The 21,388-nt window shown below is 40.8% G+C and overlaps 1 protein-coding gene across 5 annotated transcripts in view; it reads right to left on the minus strand.

Moving 5' to 3' along the window:
• Nucleotides 1-21,388, minus strand: part of PRKAG2 (protein kinase AMP-activated non-catalytic subunit gamma 2) — a 223,368-nt gene that overhangs the window by 34,382 nt on the left and 167,598 nt on the right. For 4 of the 5 annotated variants that reach the window (XM_074831161.1, XM_074831179.1, XM_074831189.1 and 1 more), the window contains one exon: nucleotides 18,858-18,951. In XM_074831161.1, the coding sequence (XP_074687262.1) occupies nucleotides 18,858-18,951 (94 nt within the window). The remainder of the gene's footprint in view (nucleotides 1-18,857; nucleotides 18,952-21,388) is intronic. The other variant, XM_074831170.1, reaches the window with a different exon arrangement.

Genomic DNA, 21,388 nt, shown 5'->3' on the forward strand with positions numbered 1-21,388 from the left:
GGATTTATGTTCCTACAAAGGCCAGGACCAGAAGCGAAAATAGCAAGAGCTAGAAAAAACTGGTAAGACATTAGGAAACCATACGATTGGGAAAGGACTAGGCAAACAGACTTGGACAATGGTGGTGGGAAGCAACCTTTATGAGATGATCCCAAAGGGGAACTAGAACTAACTCATCAAGGGCACGTATAGAAGAGGTTAAAAAGGGGACAGAGAAACCTTTATATAACTCCATAATATACTAGCATCTTATCACCCTGTAACCTCTGGAATAGCATAAATATCTACTGTCTGTACAAAATTAATGACCCTGCTATTACAGTGAGCTGTTGGGAGTTTTTTATTGGGTTGTTTTGTTGTTGTTTTTTAAAATATACAAAATAGAAGCAGGGGGGGATGAGACACTAAGCATTAAGAACAATATTATAAGAACATTTAGATGACATACCAAGAACTCTGGTCTTTAGGAAGTTAAGGTTGCTTCTACAATCATAAATGCAGCCGCTTTATGCAATATCAGAGTCCTTATTTACTTTAATCTCTACTTTTTCCATGTGACAGCACACAGGGAGAACTGCATTTGAAACGGTAAGTCAATTTACCAGTAAATAAGACTGGCTACTAACATGATGAGTAACCATTAGAGAGATACTGCACTGTCATGTCTTTCCCCAGCACTACAAAAACTACAACAGTCAACCTACAGAACAGGACAAAACTAAATTCTCCCAATTTTAGCCCCCTGCCTCTTTCACTAGATACATTCCAATTGCTGCAGCAAGCAAGCCAGTGGTCCAACAGTTCTGAATCACCTGCAGACCAAGTCTATTCCCCATGCTGACTGAAACAGAGGTTCTCCAAAACCTTCACCAAGTACCCAGGAACTACTACAAGCATATGTACCCAATGAAGTTACTATTCTAATTCTGAATCTGTACTTCCTATTGAGTCTGTAGCATTAAAAATGTGACTTTATATACAATTAAATATACTACAGGTAGAAACAAGCATAGAACACCTCAAACAGTTGATAAACTACAAAACAACCAACTATTTTTAGCTGAAAAAAGTTTATACTCTTAGAGCACATCATTGCTCAATACGGTCTTGCCAACTTACATAATTGCTGGTATCACTACAGCAAGCACAGCAACTGTGAAGCAGGACATGTTGCCAAATTTAATTCAGGTAAGGCTGTTACTAGCAGCCACTCTGTATTGACCAGCACAGTGCAGGTGTGCCTATAAACCCTCCTCTTACCATACACTCTCACTCTCCAAACAATTTCAACTGGACCTCAACAATCCTCACTCACTTAGGGTGCATGGGATCAGTTAGGTGCTAGCTCACCCTACATTGTCTTCCAACTCAGAAGAGGCACCACAGAAGCAACTGCTTCCCAAACTGACACTGGAAAGTTAAAATTAAAAATATTCAGAAGCATGAAATAGCTATCTGTGGAGCACCGTTTAACACCCATATAAATAGCTAGGAAACTCTAGCAGGATCTGAACAAGGATTCAATTGTCCAGCTGAAACTGAGGCTTATTTCTCCTGCACTATAAATAAGTATAATGCACTGCTTTATTAATTACTAACTAAACATGCAAAACATAAGCAGCACTGATTGAACTCATATGTCCTGCATGACTTCATCAAGCATCTGTTGGAAAGGATATTTAAGACCTTCTAACACCTTCAACTACTTGGGATTACTAAACAGATGCTATATCCTAATTGCACAGCTATTGCATGTGCATTATGTATACACAGCTGCTCAAAGGAGAGGTCTCAAGCTGAAAGTTTAGCACACCTCAGGGGTGCACTCACACCCATCTTTCCTTCACAGCACAAGTAGACAGAGCATAGGCTTCTTTACAGTTTCTCTCACCACCCAGGGGACAAACTTACTGCTTTTGGTTGTGTCCAACCACCACTGCGCTGCAAATACAAATAATGAAATAAAACCACCTTAATCTCCACGAAGATATTTCTACTTTATTATCTATTTATTTTCTAGTTCCAGTCTTAGTTGTTTTCCCGATAAATGCTCATCCTTTCTGGCTACAATTAAGTTTCTGCAGTCTTAGCCAGTACCTGCAAAGCAGTAGTCCTTTCAGATGGACAAGAACAGATGCCTTTCAGCTTGACTTAAAAATCTCACTCGGTCTCTGCATGTCATCTCTGATCTGCATAGGGGATCACCTGTCCAGCATGCAGGGTATATGAATATATACTGGCCATTCTTTCACCATGAAGTCAAATAACATACTCAGAGGTCGATTTGACACTGGTGTACCACATGAACAAGAGGTGACAAAATCCCTGATTCTGCTTGAGGAACTAACTGAGCATTTGCATAAGAAGCCTCATTTGCAGAAGCCCCAGTTACACTAATTTAAAATGCTTAAGATGTCCTAAGCTGTGTTACACTGATGGGCCATAAAGGAGAAGGCCTACATGCTACAGCCCAACTTCTGAGATCAGGGACTTCCTAAGTGAGTCCTCCTCCTCGGAAGCTGAACTGGAGTCACAACTATGCCAAGCACCATCTGTCCTTGACATTCCTGTCAATTGTATTCCTTCTCCCTTGGTCAGATGCCCGATGTATGCCTTTCTCATATTGCTGTTGCAACAACTCTTGCAAGGAGCAGGAAGATTGAAAGGCACTAGACAAATTGTGATTGTCCTGGCACGGCAAAAGCAGTTGCAGATAAGCCCTATGGAATACATTTGCTGCCTTAGCTTGGGTCTAGACCAAGACTTAGGACACTCCCTCCAGCCAAACCTCAGCTTTCTACAGCTCATGATCTGGAAGTTAGTTGGCTCACAGACAGAGCGGATTCCCAGCAGGAGGCATCTTAACCTAGAGCAGGATCAGGGGAGAAGAGTCCACTAATAAATAAAGCTGTGTATTTCCATGTGGGTGTTCACTCATGAAAACTTATTTCTTGAAGATTCATCTGAAAGTTATTTTGCAAGTGGACATTCTCCATGGGCACCCCCTCTCCCCAAGTCATGGGTGAAGGAAAAAAAAAAAATCCATATCCCCAGTGATGTTTTCTGCAATTTTTAATAGAGCACAACTAGAAGCCACCTGAAAAGTTAGAAGATTTTTTTTTTGACAGTTTAACACCTTGAGAGCCTCATCATACAGCCTTTTACAGAGTAAGTGCTCTCTCTGCATCAGCATTTATTCCTACACGTAGAGATCCTTTAAAGAATGGAAGACCAATCTATTTGTATTTCTGTCACTGTACTCCCCAATCTTATTACTTCAGACCGAATGATTTTTACTCCCTTTCACCCACCCTTCACTGTAACATGAGATATGCTTTCACTTTTTATTTTAGGCAGTAAATACTATTTACAAAAACATCACAGCTTTTTTTTTTTTTAACAGATTAACTATTCGGTGATACTGACTCAGAGATTGCAGTGGGACTTGATACTAAGTATAATTGTCTATTTAGAGAGCTCTAAGGTAGAACTGTCATCTGAATACTCCTCATAAATGAAAGGGAAACTTCTGCAGCATTACTGAAGCCATTTCCTCAGAGATCTACTGAACAGATACCTTCAGTTCCACTCATACCTTTGCCACCATGCAAGGCACTTTTCTAATGTAGCTTTCCCCTCAGAATATCAAGGCCTTCAAAAGAAGAAGAGAAAAAAGAAGTGCCTGCAGATGGAGAACAGGAACATGCAGTAACACACATGGTCAACACATATTGAAAAGCTTCCAAATCCTGTGACATAAAAACCTACATAAAGTTCCTCAGAAGTGTTCACTTCAATCCACAGGTCGTATTTCTGTGCTATGCTCATACTGGATTGGCCCAACAACAAGATCCTGTACCATACGTGCTTCCTAATTTTAATACAAAATCATGAGCTTTCTTATTATATATATAGCTACACTATGTTCCTTGTATTTCTGCACTGGTAACCCATCACATTTCAAGTTTAGTCTGTGGTTGCAGGAACATTTGAAAGGAAGGCATAGGGTTCCTCAGAGACAGTTTTCTCTTACCTGCTTTAAAGAGTTAATTTCATCACAGACCACAATCATGCTGCTGCAGCTCTGTATAGCACCGTGCTCCTCATAGTTAGATTGAGAGCTGTGAGCTCTAGTAATTCTCAAACATTTGAAGAACATGAAGAACCCTTCTTATGGGCCTAAACAACTGTTTGTATAACTGACGTTTCTAAGTTTACTATGAAGTTAACTGCCAAATTTTAAAAGATTTTTAAAAAGCAGGGAAAAAAACAGTTGATAGCAGTATGTAAAAAATATTCTCAGCTGTCTAGCTAGGTGAACAACTTAGAGGAAGACAAAAACCACATATATACACAAGAATTTTGCCATTCCCCCTGATTTTTAATCAGAATCAGTCTGGGAAACTGCAACTTTAAAAGCTTAGAGTATTCTTACAGCAGCAGGAGCTAAGCACTCCCAGTACCCAACACTAGACTCTTCAGCTTGACTACTATTAGCATAACCATCTTCCCTTGGCCAGTTCAGATGGTGGATAAAAGGAAGTGGGAAAGGGAATAGAAATGTGTTTTTGTGATATTCTCACGTGTACTAAATAACCTAGTTACCACAAAAAACATTTCCTTTTCAGTTACTGCACACATACATACCTGTACTTTACGTTACTGCAAGTCACACTCCTATTTTAAAAAAGTCAAGTAATACATTGAATATCACATTTCAGATACTAGAGAATTAAAATGTTACAAAGACAAAAGACGTTTTTCATCCCAATGTTTACTACAGAACTAATCCATCAGAAACACATTAGATGAAGTTTATTGGTATAATTATATTGATAAACTTTACTAAAAGAGGTGTTACACCAACAAAACCACTCTACACTATTCTCTCTTATATCACTTAAGTAAAATAATTAAGTCTTTTGTTAACATAGAAATAAAAGCACTAACTTAGACAAACACATCCTCACAGTGAAAATGGGAATTGGAAAGTTGTTCACATACATCTGGCCTAAGTTAAAAGAGAAATTTTTCACATCCCTATCCAATCCTCCTTTGTCAGCAAATACAGGATAACTCTACTTGTTCAAAGGCCAGGTCTAAAGATGTGGCTCCACAGCAGCATAAGCAGCACAGCACAATAGCAGCAACCACTGATCCCTTTGCACTGGCTGCATGGTTCCATTCTATCCCTCACACGGCTTCTGGATTTATACAGAACTGTTCCACAAGTTGGCTGGAAAAGCTGAATTTGTCACAAGTTACTGGCTTCCTGATAGTGCCAGTTCTAGGTCTGTTCAGCTCCCATATCCAGCAATGTGGCAAGCAGATCACTCCTGCCCTTTCCTTACACTAGAAGCTATACAGTACAAGGACACTACCCTTGCTGTGGCAGCCAGACATTAGATAAGCTTCGCTATGTCAAATGGTGCCAGAAGACACAAGGGTGACTAATCACTTAAATAAGCCAGTGTGAGTTACCCTCTGTCCCTACTGTTATAGATAACCCTTGGCAGAGTATACAATAAGTAAAAGACGTCATTAACCTTGTAAATTGTTCTCTGCTTGCATTTTTATCTGAGAGTTGTCACCAAAACTGGCTATAAAGTTTCTGCTCACCCCCAGTCTGAACTTACTGAATGAGTTCCTTAATACCCATGATAACCTCTCCCACTTTAACAATGCAGGCAATAGTAGTAGTTCTAGTGTAAGTCATTAACACAACACCTCTAAAAGAGCTGAAAAAACATCCAGAAAGGATATAGTTAATCCAGTCCAAAAGCAACAGTGACACAACACAGTAAGAACCAAACTACTCCTCAGATGTCTCTACACACTCACCAACAACCCTGGAAACATGACTTTTAAGGGAAATTGAGGCATCTGAATGAAGAAGTGGGGATTCAACAATGTTCCATGAATCAAATGTTCAGGTAGGATTTTATCAGCATTGCTCAGCTAAGGGACAGACAAGAAGCAGATTCTGAATAGGAATCCAGTACTATGCTGTGTACAGTATGTTGCTGTGATCACGAGCAACAGCTTCACTTCAACCTATCTCCTATAACAGAAATAAGACTAATTTGTTAAGATTTTAGATAGGTTTGAACGATACACAGACAAATTAAAACATACATGATATATCCTGTGAAAAGCATGGGGACTGAGGGACTGGGAGAGAAGAACAAGAAACAGCAATTTTGTCACAGAATAATGCAGTAAGAGAGCATGACTTTTCAGTCTGCTGAGCTGTCTGCCAAAGAGCTAAGAACACTGAAAACAGTGGATGAGAAACAATACACCAGAAGCTGAATCAATGTCAGACTTGGTAGGAGAAGAATACTAACATAGTTTAAGAAGGACAAGCACAGAAAAAAAGTGTTGTGTACCTTATCATTTGATTTCTGTTTATTCAAGAGAAAATTTTTCTCAGCAAAAATATCCCACCAAAATAACCACCCATGAATCAGTCACAGGGTCAGACTGGTAAAAAAACATGGGAAAAGTGGCAAGAGATGGTTACAAGGATGCCTACTCTAAGTGGCAGGAGGTAAATCATCATTTAAGTTTTTAGAACATGCTTGACACAACTTTGTTGCAGAGATGGCAACCAAGGCTAGCAAAGGACTACTTCCAATTTTAGAAAGGAGAAACACAGACAGGTTTAAAGTCTAATGCATAGGAAGTAATATGAAGACAGGGATAGGAGTTGACTATTCTATCATAAGCTGAAGGGATTTCAAATGCAAGGAACCAAAAAGAGAGGATGTAGTGACAGATACAAGATATTTTTCTTTTTCCTTTCTGAAAGCTGCAAAGAGCTTTAAAAAATCCTGGCAGACCACACATTAAAGTTACACAGTAGCATTATTCATGCAGCCACAGGCTATATGATGTGGATGTTGCAGATTGAACATTTCTCACCCGGATCTAAAGGAATGCATGAGCTGGCAGCTAAAGAAAGATCATAGTAAGTTCACAGATGTAAGATACTCTAATACACTTCCTATCACTTCTTTGTATCTAGAGATCAGTATCAGAAGCTTCTTCAGTGATCCAGGATTAATTCAATTACATATTACAGCATGAATACAGGATGTGACAGGAAGAGTACGATTTTAAGAAGCACGAGCACACAGGGACAACACTAGAGTAAGTCAGCACGACCCTGCTAACTGTATCTCATCCTACAAATAGGAAGAGGGTTTAGAGGTACATAAAACAAAGGGGAGAACAGCTATATTAACAGGTAAATGAGTACAGAAGTGCACACTGTGTTGTTGCTTGAGTCTTCAGAAGGTGGTCAATCATTTTTAATAATAGTGACAAGCTAGAAGAAACCATAACACATCTTAAAACATTTCAGTTCAACAATTATATTCATAATTGCTTGACACTTTCGAACATAACATTCAGGATTGCTTGCACCTACATTTTTTTTGCACACCTTTTAGTATGTCTTTTGATTTCTAGTGTTTGTGCAACTGTTCAGTCACTTTAGATCATTAAGGTAATTGAGATGTTTTCTCCCCTTGTCACAAGGAGTTGCTTGATGCAGAGCCAGCAGGTTATTACATGTGTAAACAAAAGTCATCACCCTAGCTAAAAACAACCATGCCTGAAATCTGCAAGTTCATGAAGAAGATACAGTACCAGTCAAAAGGAGAGCCAAGCAAATTCAAACCCAGTCCAATTCTTAGGTGTGCATCAAAGCAAGTTATTAAAACAAGTGTATTTGGAAGCACCTACAAAATAAGCTCATCAAAAGCAAAGAAGAAAGCCAATACGGTTGTGTGGAACAGTTCAGTCTAATCAGCTTTCACTCAGAATAATCAACTGGTGAAAAAAACAGGGTGAACAAAAAAAAAAAATCCACAGTACAACTGAAACACTGATTTCAAAGCAAGCTTGGATACTACTAAATGTAGAAAAGATACAGCAGAATCACCACAAGGGAGCTGCATAACAAGCAATCCTAGCTGCAGCAAAACTAGTAAGATGTCTTTTTTTTTCAGTGGGTTTGCAAGACTGTATGACTGTGTGTTTTTAGCAAGATATGAACTCCAGTTCAAACTCTTCTCAAAGTTGGAACATTTGTGAGGTCCATCTTAAGCAAATCAGCTTGGGCAGAATGGCGTGTAAATTCATGCTACATGTCTTTAGTCTTCTACAGGTCACTCTCGAAGACCTTTTACCAGTAGCTTGATATTTCACAGGGAAAACATTGCAAAACAGTCTCAGAGGATCAGGGCTTCATTTTATCCATTATTCTCCTTACTGATCTTCAAAACAGGAAGAGAACATGCTTCAAAGAGTTTGCAGGAACAGTTAGAAATTTAATCCTCACCATATCTTCAAACTGAATTCATGAGTGGTTTGGAGTTAATAGGATCTTTCAGAGAATATCAGAATCTGAAAGGAACACTCAATTGGATGAGTGAAAATTTAGGGGAGTGACTAAATATCACTACTACTGAAAAAGAACTATCCTGTTACTAATTTCCTTTGCTATAAGCAGAAGTAGGGAAGGCACAGTTTGCTTAAACAAAATAACAGGCAAACAAAAAAAAAAAACACCCCAGTTGCTAGAGAGCTATTAACACATTCCAGAAGCTGTTTAGAGAGAACAAAGCAAGCAACCTTAGGACATTGTAAAGACTCCTTTAAAGATCCTAAACATGGAATGAGACAAGTATCCACAACTGCATAAGCACATCCTGCTTTACTGAAGAACAAAAAAGGTTATTAGTTCCTGAGAATACTTCAAAAGATCTACTTTTCTGGTTTTGAGGCTTAAATACCTCCACTTCTTCAAACTTCAGTAGTAGTTCTCTCTTACAAGTCTTAGCTAATACAAATAGCTGCCTGAAACAATGAAAGATTCTGACTGTTTCAATCTTCCTTGTATTCATAGCACACTTCAAAATCCTGCACTGAATTTTGTTTCCCATTTTTGGAGTTAGTAAATCCTGGTAATCGGCTCAGAAGTTAACACTTCTTTCTTACTGTACCTCTCCATTGGCAGTGTGGATGAGCAAATTATTACATGAGATTTGAGGCAGACAAAAGAAGCGATGGGCAGTTTAAGAAACTTCACATTCCAGAGCTAATCATAGTAAACAACGTTTCTTGTCCAGGCAGGCAGAGAAACTTACTTGTTTACAAGCAAGGGCTGCCTTGTTTAGGGACCAACTGGTAAACAGTATCAGAAGTCCAACTGAATACTTTTGAAACAGCCCACTATCACTTTACTTTTAGTCAGAATTAAAGATTTGTACTTTGAGGAAAGCTACATCACCGTGGTTTTGTGAATAAAGGTAGCAACTTCAGCTTGTAACCTAACCATGCTTTTAAGATTTTCACCACAATAAAGAATAAGTTGACCTGAAGAATTTTCTAAAACATGTTCAAGATCTTCCCTTGACAACAAACATTATGATTTTTCCCTAAGCATCCCAAACAAAGATCTAATTTAAGATGTCGCCTGTCTGGAATGCAGGCATGCTCTTCAAGATTGCGAGACACAGGCCACAAAGCACAAGAAACTAAAAATGGTACTAAAAGCCTCTGAATATTAGTATCAGCAGCCATACGCTGGAGAGTTCAATTCAAGGAAGCTTTAATTAACAATTAATGAAAGAATAAACCAGCTTGTATCCTTAGTTACTGGAAGATTGGTAAACAATTTGAACTTTTGCTATTTCTTTAAAGCAAGCATAAGTCCTACTACGTACACAGCTTGCACACACTTCAGAAAAGAGATAGCCATTTAAGTCTTCTAGGAATTAGTTTAAGATCAAACTTAAACAAGCAGCTTAACCAAAGTGTTATTCACAAGACAAACATTTTCAAAATGAGTACACAGCATCACAAGCCACAGTCATAGCCTTACTGAACAGGGCTAGCATTTAATCTTTAGGAGACCTTCCACCGAAGACTAACAATCTAGCAACATTTATATAATGCTTTAAGGAAGAAATAAATTTTTAGGCTTAAGTCTTAAGGACTTTGGACTATGCTTGCTGGAGAAACAGTTTTATCAGGTCTAATAAACTGTTGGCCTCAAATCCTGAATTACTACTTACAGTATCTTAACTTCAAGCTTTTTAATAATTCAGTGTTTACATTTTCATTTCTCTCTAGTCTCCCCTTACACATTTCTTCTCTTTCCCCCCCATGCATGCCAACATTTTCTAAATAGCTATTATTGCCATTTCTTATTAGAATTTATTAATCTGTATGCACACTTTAAGAGATTATGAAGAGTTCTGTTTCAATAATACCACTTAAGAGATTTGCCTAATGGCAGGCATAGCTTGAAGCTATACAGAAAAATAACTAGCAGTTTCCTAACTAAAGTAGGTGAGATCCAACACACATTCAGTACAGTACATTTGGATTCATTTTTCTGGAACCTAGTTTAGAAGTTCTATTGATCCATTCCCTATACCACAGATAAACCGCAACTTCATCCAAAGCTGATCTTCCTCTGAAATCATATGATGTCCATACAGAATACTGTTGGTTTTTTGGGTTTGGTTGGGTTTTTTTGCTTTGTTTTTTGGGGGTGTGTGTGTTTTGTTTGTTTGTTTGTTTTTTTAAAAGGAACTGACTCCAAAACACTTGGGAGTTCAAGCAAGACTATAGCAGGAGAGGTACACGCAACTGCTTGTGTAGAGCAAAGCAGAGCAAAGCATCCACCTTCTGCACTGTGGCACTCACGAGTCTTCTATTAAAGGCAAGCACACAATCCCTTTCACTGAGTGATCCTGTCCCATCCTGAAGTGATTCAGAGCATTAGAAGTCTATCCTACAAACTCACTCCTACAGTAACAATGCTGGAAGTTAGAATACTATTTCAAAGCTTATACAGGAAAGAGTTTATATCCATTTGTTCTTGTGCCAACATTGTTCTTCAGTTAATTTTCCTCCTTGGTGTTTACCCCCTTCCCATCCCTTACAGGATGTTTTCATACATACAGTGTTATCCCTTCTTGGCTTTCCTTTTACTAAGCTAAATGAGCAAAGTCTTTTAGTTTCCTCCTTTAATGCAAGTTCTATATTCCTGGTCTCATGAATGGCCCTTCTCTATGCCTATCCCAGTTTGCTCCCTCCCCCAGCACCTCAGATATCTTCTTCCTCTGTGTCTTTGCATCAGTAGAAATTCAATCAAACTAAGCAACAGAAAAGAATACCACAGTGTAAGGGAATGATAGAAAAAAATAAAGTTTTATTCTGTTTCTTAAAATGCCCAGTATCAGAACTAAATGCTCAGTCACAGTACACAAAGCAAAAAAATACTGTCAAAAAAACCCCTTTAAAAACCACCGTAAAAACAAAACAACAACAACAAAAAAAATCACATCACAAATAAAACCACTGTTCTACAGTATATGAAAACTGCTTTTTAGTCAAAATGCAGAAGCACCATTTAACTTCTGCCACAGTCAAAATTGGCAAATTTACCAAACTGGTTCACATAAAACAGCAAAATCCATATAAAATTCAGCAGAGGAGCAAAGGATCTAAAAACAAGTTAAATTTATTCAAGCAGTATTTGAAAGCTACCTTGAACATATCCACATCACATTCAAAAACCTCTTAGATGTAGTTCACTCTTAGAAGGACAGGGTTATTTAAGCTTTCCAAAGCTCTGTCTAGATGCCAAGCTGGACACCTAAAAGTCAAATTCAACTTTGCTCTAATATAGTTATGCTCGTATTTGTATTAAACTGCTTTGGCTGTATGTTAGACCAGTCATTGGTGCAATCCTTTCACAGAAGGATTTCCCCCTAAACTCCTAGATTTTCCTTTTGTCAGTCTTCTCTACTCATAGAAGAGCCACAGTAAAGCCCACCACAACATGCATCCAAAGGCAAACAGTCTCAGTATGGAGAGATACTTTTTTTTCAAGATGCAAGAACTGTTATGAAAAACGGTACCATTAATTCCTGCACTTACATTGGAAACGCTACATTCCTGAAGATGTTTCTGACTTACCTACTTCCCCCCCCCAAGCCCATGCAATGCTAGTATAGTTGTAAGTTCTGGAAGTCAAAATATTCTAATCAATAAAGTAACTGCAGACAGCTTAAGTGCTACCCAAAGAGCAAGCTCCTAACAAAAGCAGTGCTGATGTAAGTGACCTGGCTTAAATAAAGGCTCCACAGACAAAGCCATCATCATCCACCCTCCTGTTATTGAAAACACAGCACACATTACAAAAAGTCCTATCTTAAAGGAGTCGCTTCTGTTGCAGATGATTAGTAAGCAGAAACATTTCTTATGATTGTTTAGCAACAGCCAGATTGAGCCAATTTATGCAAATATTCTGCTATCACTCTTGTCACACTGGCATTACTTCAGTTTAAACCGAGTCACCCTCGTTTAGTACTCAGTCATGCCCCAAGGCACCAAGTTTTCCAAGAGCACTGACTTGACCAGGGCAGCCAGATTTAACAGCTGAGGTTATCAAATTACCAAGACAATAATATTGTTTCATCTATACTGTCCTCCCTGTATACACAGGGCACTGGAGAGGTCTAGCAGATAGAACATTGCAGACCACCACCTAGGTTTCTTGAGGAAAGGACTGTATAGGCATTCTACTCAAGCCTGGTAATGCTCAGCAAAGCGGTCACAGGCAAGTAACAACATCTTGTAGTCATCTATAAGGCCACACTGATATTGTCACATCTTCCATGTCTAACATTTCGCAAGCACGCAATGCTGTAAACTCAATACCTCTAAATCAGGGGATTCTTGGGACTCTTCGGAAGCTGAGATGATACTGTCCAAAGCCTTCGACCTTACATCAAGCAGTTGTTTACCAACTGTGATAGCCCACTATCAAACCAAAAAGCTTCTGGATCAAGGAAGTTTTGCATGGAAGTTATTAGTAGAGTTGACATTGTTCCTCACCTGATGCAGGTGAAAGCGATAGTACTAGCTAGAGCAGCTAGTAAAGGCTATTTTAAAGCAGTACTTCACACTGGCCATCAGATTCTAACGCGTATACATACACCTGAACCAGTAACATCTTTCAAGTATAGGAGAATACCTGGTTGTTTTAATAGTCCTCACAGATAGGTGCTGGCCAATAATGGCTTTTACTTGGAAGATAACGTTTGCAAATTGTGCAGGTGCAACACTACCTGGACACAGCCAGCTCCAACACTTCCTGTAAAACTGTTTTCAGTTGCTCGCAGCTTTGCCAAAGCAATTACATGGACCCATTGCCATGGTAAACATTTTTCCACAGTTTTTTCCTAGGAAGCTTCAGCCAGAATGATTTCACTGTTTCCAAGAACAAGTTAGGGAAAAATAAATGTTTTGACCACATAAATATTATATGAAAGCTTTTTCATCAAGAAGCTCCTGCACCCCCAAGACCCAAAGCATAGAGTTCTAGAGCACGTCTTGTGTAACACGGCTGTATCTTTTGCTGTACAAAAACATCACTTCCCAGATTGGCAAATCTTAAAAGGTTTTGTTCCCTGAGAAAGACTGCATGCTTTAGCACCTATGAACTGGTTACCTCCTAGCCAAGACAGAGTAGGGCTTTCCTCATTGTAAGATTAAATACCAGGTTCAGAATAAGAGAGTTGTATCTTATGTAAGAGCAGGGAAACTGTTAGGACTGCTTGGATAGAGAGCACTGGGCTGACAAGAACCACCACATACAATACTTGCACAAGGTAGATATGCATGTGCGTATTATGGGAAGATTCTTCATCTAAGACAAGAAAACTCCCAATAGCTTCTTTTGCACTGCTCAGTTGAAGTTTCATACTTTCAACTACCTATCATTTTACACCTAATTTACATCTTTCAACTCTGAAGATGGAAATTTCCAGAAGGAAAAAAAAAAATCTATCATGTTACTATATAGCAAACCAGCAGACAAAGGACATGAGGTTGCCTAGGACAGTGGGGCACTTGATCATAGTTTCTTACATAAACTAATACAGCTGAACATTTGAATATTCCAGATATGTTATTCTTTAACAACTCCGGGAAGTACATCACAGGAAAGCCCATTGTCACACTGATATTCTTTGTTGCAAAATGACAAAAAAACGTAAACTGAGTAAATTCAGTGGAATAAGCAATTGTCTGTACTTTCAGATGCAAGTGTTCAGTATTACTGCAGATAGCCAGGACAAAAGGCACCAAACCAAGGTTTTTTTTAGAATTTGCTATTATGCCTCTTACATCACACATAAAGTAACTCTAAAGCAGGAATAATCCCAAACTTTAAGACCTTAACGAAGTCTATAAATACCAATTATCTTCTCTGCTTAATAATTTTTTTTCTATGTCCACTTAGGGTTCTAATCTGTTATGTAAAAGTTCATGTAAAACATCCCTTATCACTATCACCACGTACCCTGACATCTCAAAGTACATCTTGTGGGCAAAATACTGTTTCTGTACTCCAGAGAGAATCAGCTTTAACAATCACATAATGAATGTTTATTAGAAATTAACTACAGTTGCAAAAGAATGCCTTAATTTTACTATCTCCTAACCTGAGCACTTGATCCTTCAGTCTTTAGAATGAAAGAAAATCTAGTATGCACATTAACATGCATTTTATTACAAGTTTCTTTTAACTATTTTTGGCCCCGAACTGCCATCTGTTTTCATACCTTGATTCAGATATTCCATTCATAGCAGGAGGCTGGCAGACAGGAAGAGCTCCATAAGAAACTACTTTTAATAAGAAGCATTTAGAAAATCTGTAAAGCAAGATGACTCCAGACACAATTAGTTAAGGGGAGATGAAATTACTGGTGAAAGTCTAGTTCAGGAGACAGCCAGAAACGAGCACGTGACAGAATAGATGGATGATACAGGAAGAGTGAGATGAAGGCCAGAGCATGACTAGAAGAGATTCCACTCTAATGCAAACTGTTTACCAATAACTGTCTAAATGCCACTTTGTGCAACAATCTAGAGAAGTAGAGCATTGAAGAGCAAGCGCATCGGTCCCACGATGCTGATGCTACAATTGCTGCATGCACTTTGCAGAATTTTTTTTTTCTAGACCAGAAATTGAACAGATATAGGAGAACCCTGCAATTAACTCTATCTGCAGAAAATACCTTAGAAAGACTCCCCGAGTTAGCAGATGCTACGGGAAAGTAGTTAATTCTGCTTTTAGTAGCTACTACTTTATTACCCAAGCTGAGCAAAAGGAAGGGATTAACGTGGATGAGAGATCACATTGCAATAAAACTAGTTTCCAAAATAACATGCTAAAACCATACCAATTAAATCAATACAACTGACAGGCATGCATTTGCTACTATTTTGCTACTCTTCCAGTTCCTCCTCTCACAGCACAGGTAGCTGTTGGAACACAACCATTTCTGGAATTCCATCTTAACAAATTAAAGCTAGTAAGTGTAAATCGTTAACTAAAGCACTTTTTCACATTAGATCGTCAAAATAATTTCTCCTTGCTCTTTTCCAAGCTCATCACATCCTCCATAAAATAGAATGCAGAACTATTCTTGACATTGATCAAAAGTAAAACCAAGCTTTCTCAGCACTAATCTATTTCAGGCTACAATGAGAAACTCCACACCCATCAACAGGTAGCTTTCATACTTTTTGAGGAGACATAGGTATGTCATTCCCATCCAAGGGATACCGAGCAGGCCAAGTTCAGAATATTTTACTCTAGTCAGTTTTCTGTTTATTTTTAAATGGAGCATCCTTCAGTTGAAAAGGCACTCTGGACTTCTTACATGAGAGACTTTACTTTCCTGCTCTGATTGTTGTTGGGGAAAAAAGTCCTTTAGGGAGTCCTGAATAAAATAAATATCCACTGGCCTATCCAGTCCTCCCCCTCTGTGTACATAATCAGCCTACAGCCTGTCCTATTTCAGCTGTAATGCAGTTGATGGTGTTTAACAGCATCTCACCAAGATTTGCTCTTACACATCACAAAAGCTGTATTATTAAGCCAATGCTAGACAGAACTAACGACCCACCAGTAAGCTGGACTGATCCTAGAGAATGCAGCCAGATATATGAAGACATAAACCAGAAAGATGACCAGCTCTTCTCTGTGTGACAATGACACCATGTCTAATACCATTCACGTTAGTTATGTACAAAATAGTTCGTATACATTCTTTGTATATAATGCATATAATGAAAAAAAATTGCCCTTCGGTTGACAGCACCATTTTATTTAGAAATCACATCATCAGGCTAGACTCTGCATATTTCATTACAGTACTACTTAGACTATAAATCTTTCTAGTACTATTTTTTTCAATTTAACCCTCTTAATTAGAATCCAAATTAAATGAATGCCTTCTGTGCTTTCACATTCTCATCTGTGCAACCTTTGAGGCGAGTGACAAACAAAAATCCATTTCAGCATATTGGATGGCATTCAGTGCACACACTGAGCCTCATTTTTCAGCTCTTTTTATTAAGCTGTTTCAAGAAAACTGCAGCATAATTTGATATACAAGGTAGTTAGCAACTGTTGATGGATACAGAAACTGGAAAGCTAGCAAGGGCAAATACTCAAAAGTAGAGGCAGTCAGGAAAGCAGTTTCAAAACAAGATTCAAATTTCTCATTTAACTCACAATTTTAGGTGTCAGTGGAGAGACTAAGTTTGACAAAAGATCATCAGTTACAGTGTGGCTACAGCCACTGAATGAAATCTTATCAAGGTTTCAAAGAAGTTTGTCAACTTCAGAGCACTTACTGCTTGCCACCCAACAAAAAAGTGAACACCATTAGATGTCATTTTACTCCCCCACTCCCAATATTAGCACAAATACAACTGCAGCAACTAGTGCAAAAATTTAGGTCATAAAACACGTACTTCAACTAAGCTGCTACATTTCCATCTGCATCTCAATTTTCTATGATTCTTCTTCTTATAGGCCTCTTCATATAGAAGCATTCTGGACAGTAAGTTCTGGTCTGACATTCACACTCTTTACTTACATCTTACCTTCCAAATACAGCATTCTACATCTTTTCCACTTGGCTTTAAAATTAGGCATAAAGCTAGGTTTTCTTCAAGTCTGAAAGGCTAGTGAGGTGACCACTTCCTTTCAAAATTCACATACTACTTTCAACTGGTCACAGGTTTGCTATTCGGCATTATCTTTTTGACAGATACCTGAACTGGTCTCACCCACCCAGCTTGAGTAGCCACAGACAAAAGTTTTATTTTAAAGTTAAATGAATTAAGAATCGAAAGGGAAGCTTAAAATCCAGGAAAAAAAAACCTGTTTAAATTCCCAAACTTTCTGGAGAACTCAGGTTATCTTATTGCAGTGTTTTAGAAGACCAAATATTCAGCCTACTCAAGTGTCTCCAAATGTTAAAATTGCACCGTTAAAATTGCAAAGGCACTTCAAAACTGAGGTTTTTGGGTTTTTTTTTAACCTAGACATCCTTTGCATTCATCTAAATTTATAAGATGTTCAAAATAGATTTTAAAATGACTTAATTATTAGTGATTCATCAGGTTTTAGGACCTCCTATCTAGAAGTAACAAGCTTTATGTAAGAAGAAATAAACAAGTCAGTAACTTTCTAACTCGCCATAAGCATAAATGAAGGCCTACCTCAAAATAAACAGCTTGAGGTAAAAAAGCTACAAGTTAGCAACAAATCCCTTGCACCAAATATTCATACTTAATCATGTTCCAGACTCACAAAGGTGCAAGTATTTCATTGCAATTCAAAGTCTGTCTGGACTCCCAAAAAACAAGCTCAGAGAATCCAACTGTTAACAGCTTCCTTTTCTCGTACACAGAAAGCTTAAAATAAAAGGTGTTACTTTTTCAGACCAGTCCCACAACTGTAGACAGCATGCTAGTAACCAAGAAGCTGGCTTATTAGCATACCGGCTTTGATATTTCTTTTCACAGAATGACTCAGCCTACTATTTTCAAAGTTTTCCTTAAATATTTGTCCTATATTTTACAATAGCAGTTACCAACTACAGAAAAACACATCCCATGAAGTCTTAGCCACTTTACAATACTGAGCATAGAGATAAGCTCTGTGTCCACATTTGCATCCACTAATCTAATCCTTTCTGAAAATGAAAGCTCAAGATATTCAATACGGATCTTTCAGAGGCAAGTGAATGTTTTGTGCAAGTTCGAGAAAAAACATCCAGGCTTCCGCACAGCACAGCTCAGTGCTTGCAAGATAGAAAAACTTGCCAGGAGATCCCCTACGAAGAACAGCCCACTCTGTTAAAACCGCAGCTCTTAATAGGACAGTGAAGAACAACGTTAAGAGAGCAGCCACATAAGGAAGATTTAAGTTTACAGCTGTTCGCCTTCGAGAGAGGTATGCCTAACCATAAGGAGCAGAAGCTTCAGTTGAAAACGCTTTCCACCATTGCTCGCACCTCGCTCTCAAAGTCTATATTTGGTATCGCAAACGTATTCGAGGAGAACGATCGTTCCAAAGGGAGGAGGAGGGGGAGGAGGGGATGCCGTGAAGGGCTGCCTCCCCCTCAGTGCCAGGGACCCCCCCGGCTGACCGAACCGCAGATGGAAGGCGCGCACCGCCGGAGCTGCCGCGGCCCGGGGGGCGGCGTCCGAGTCGGGCTGCAGCCTCCGGGACAAAAGCACCGCCGAGCCACCGGGCCGGCGCCGGGGAGAGGGGGGAAGGCTGCGACCCGCCCTGCAAGGACACGGCCGGCGGCGGCACCGCGGCCGACCCGGGCACGGCGCAACCTCCTCCCCAGGGCGGGCTCCTCGTCAGGGATACCCCGGTCCCTTCCCTCTGCCCAGACGCCGCGGGGCGTGTGGGTGTCCACCGGCCCGCCCCCAGGCCCCCCCTTTCCTTGAATTTTTACCTTCATCTTCGAGCTCTAGTTTCTCCAGCATCCCTTCGGAGGCGGCCGGGAGCTGAGAGGGAGCCGGAGCCGCCGCTGCCGCCGCCGCCGCCGCCTGCGGGAGGGAAGAGAGGAGAAGGAGATGAGCATCCAGGCGCGGACTCACCGGCCCCGCGGCGGCATCGGACCAGCCCGGCGCAGCGGCGGGGAGTGGCGGCGCTGAGGGGGCGGCGGGCGCGGTTCCCGCCGAGCGCGGAGGGGAGGGGAGGGGAGGCGGGACGGCGCTGAGGCCGGGCGGCGGCGGCTGCCCCTCGGCCTCCCACGCACGCACGGCTCGGTGTGCGTTGCCTCTTACACACACACCGCACGCACCCGGGGGGGAGGAACCGGGACTCGCCCTTCCTCCCCCCCTTCGCGGCGGCTGCGCCCAGCCCATTAACCCTACGGCTGCCGGGCCGCCCGCCGCTGGGCCTCCTGCAGCCGCCGCCTCTCCCCCGCAGGCAGGGAGCGGCCGTCGGCGGCCGGTAGCCGCGCAGAGAGGCCGGACACTCTTTCGCAGGATAACGCTTCCCGCCACACCTCGCCGCCGCCTCTCCCCCGTCCCCCCCCTCCGGAGAAGGGATTGGTACGTTCCATTTTGCTGCAGTCAAGCCCGTTGGTCAGCGGCGGGAGGGGAAGGTAACTACCACTTCCACGCGCAAAAGGGGGGGGAGGAGGGAGAAATTTACTGCCCCAAGAGCTCTGCCAGGCCAACCGCCTCTCGCAGGGCACTCGGCAAGCTCAGCTCTTCGGCTGGCTGCTTTGGACTAGAGCGGTGCTAGAGGAGGCGGAAGAGAGGAAAGCCCTGCGCTCCCCCCGAGAGACGGGGTTGGTATGGTCCCGCGCGTTCACCTGCAAGGCAGCGGTGGGGAAGCCGACAATTCCACTGTCCTCCGGGGGGGGGTGGGGGGGGTGTTGAGGGGGTTTCCCCCGTGTGTGACAGGGGGAGCTCCCGCAGTGGGCCGAGCCGCCATCCCGGGCTGCCCGCTCTGGCAACAGACGCGCTCGTTTCCATTTAAAACGTTCGAGAAGTTACAATTCAAGATTAGCCCGAATGTCGGCGTCCTCCATGTAAGTGGCGCGCCTCTATCGAAGCCGGTCGCTACCCCTCGGAGCAGTCTCCTGAGGAGGAGGAGGGAGGCGGCCTTGCGGCTGAGCGCCCTTGTAACGTGCTTCGGCTCAGCCAGAAGTTAGGGGGGACTTGACCCAGGGATTAGTGAGTGAAATTCTAGTTTACATTGTGCAGCAGATCAGACGAGATGATCCTACTTTAAAAATCACTCTTGAAAAACCAAACAAAAAAAAATGTGATTGCCATTGCTGTCGCTACAGACAGCAGCGACAGTTTTGGAGCTGTTCTCAACCGCACTGGGTGTGGGGTGGCCTAACGCCCTCAGCTTGCCCTCAAGTACCTGAGCACATAATGCTGACCGCCCAAACCACTTGCTGTTAACAGTGGCTGAAGGATGGAGTTTGCTCCGTGAGAGGCTTCCGCTTATCAAGAATGGGATTTATTGCACCCAGTTTTACAAGCCAGCATCTGATCTTGTAAACCAGGCTACAGCAGAATCAATGGAAATATGGAAATATTTGAAATAGATTCATCATTTAGATTTATTTAGACAGATGTGGTAAGCTATAGCTAGGCTTTCTTAACGACAATGAATAGGTCCCCCACTGACTGTTTAGGAAACCTGGGAGGACCAGCTCACATGGATGCGATAGGAGGTGGATAAACAGATTATTTCTTTGGCATTGGCAACAGATCTTGTGGGCAGACATGCATGCATGGTGCTCCAAAGGAGTCACGGAAGCCATTAGAGAACATTTAAAATCTACCAGTCCCTAAGGAGAGGCTTAAGCTTCAAAAGTTCAGTAGGTCCTTCAAGGAGGGAAGGTTGAATAGATGTAGGATAGCACAGTAATGTGCATATAATGTGGGAAAGTATGCAAAGTAATTAGAATTAAAGCTATGATGGGCGGAGAGAGACAAAAATTACGGGAAAACAGAAAGTTTGTCATTTCTCAAGTCCAGAGACATTTCAAGCAAGGCAGCTAACCACTGGTGACAGCTGCTTTTTCTCAAGCTGCCTCTTTCTAGGCACATTTTTAAGGATAGACTAGGAAGTCACCAATATCCATTTCTTCTTTACTGTAAAGATCCTTTGGAAAGAAAATCCTAAAATATTTAATTCCTAGTTGAATTTTTAAAAGACTTCCAGGATTTCAGTAAATACTCCAACTGACCAGCCACAGAAGATACCAAAGCAGTTCATATTAATTTATAATATTTTCAGTCTACTAATTAAAATGTTTTGGAAGCTTTTAATTATCTCTGGGAGCTATCTCTAAAAGCTCTAAATAATTCATCTTTCTTATGATGTACCTTGACACTGATAAGAGTTTTTAACCTCTTTTGCTAATCAAAAGAAGAATAAGATGGCATATCTGATCGGAAATAACCGTCATGATTTTGTTTCTTTTTTAAAAAAAACCAAGTATTTTCTCTCCAT

The sequence above is a fragment of the Strix aluco genome, chromosome 1 (genome assembly GCF_031877795.1).
Source record: "Strix aluco isolate bStrAlu1 chromosome 1, bStrAlu1.hap1, whole genome shotgun sequence".
Classification (NCBI taxonomy): domain Eukaryota; kingdom Metazoa; phylum Chordata; class Aves; order Strigiformes; family Strigidae; genus Strix; species Strix aluco.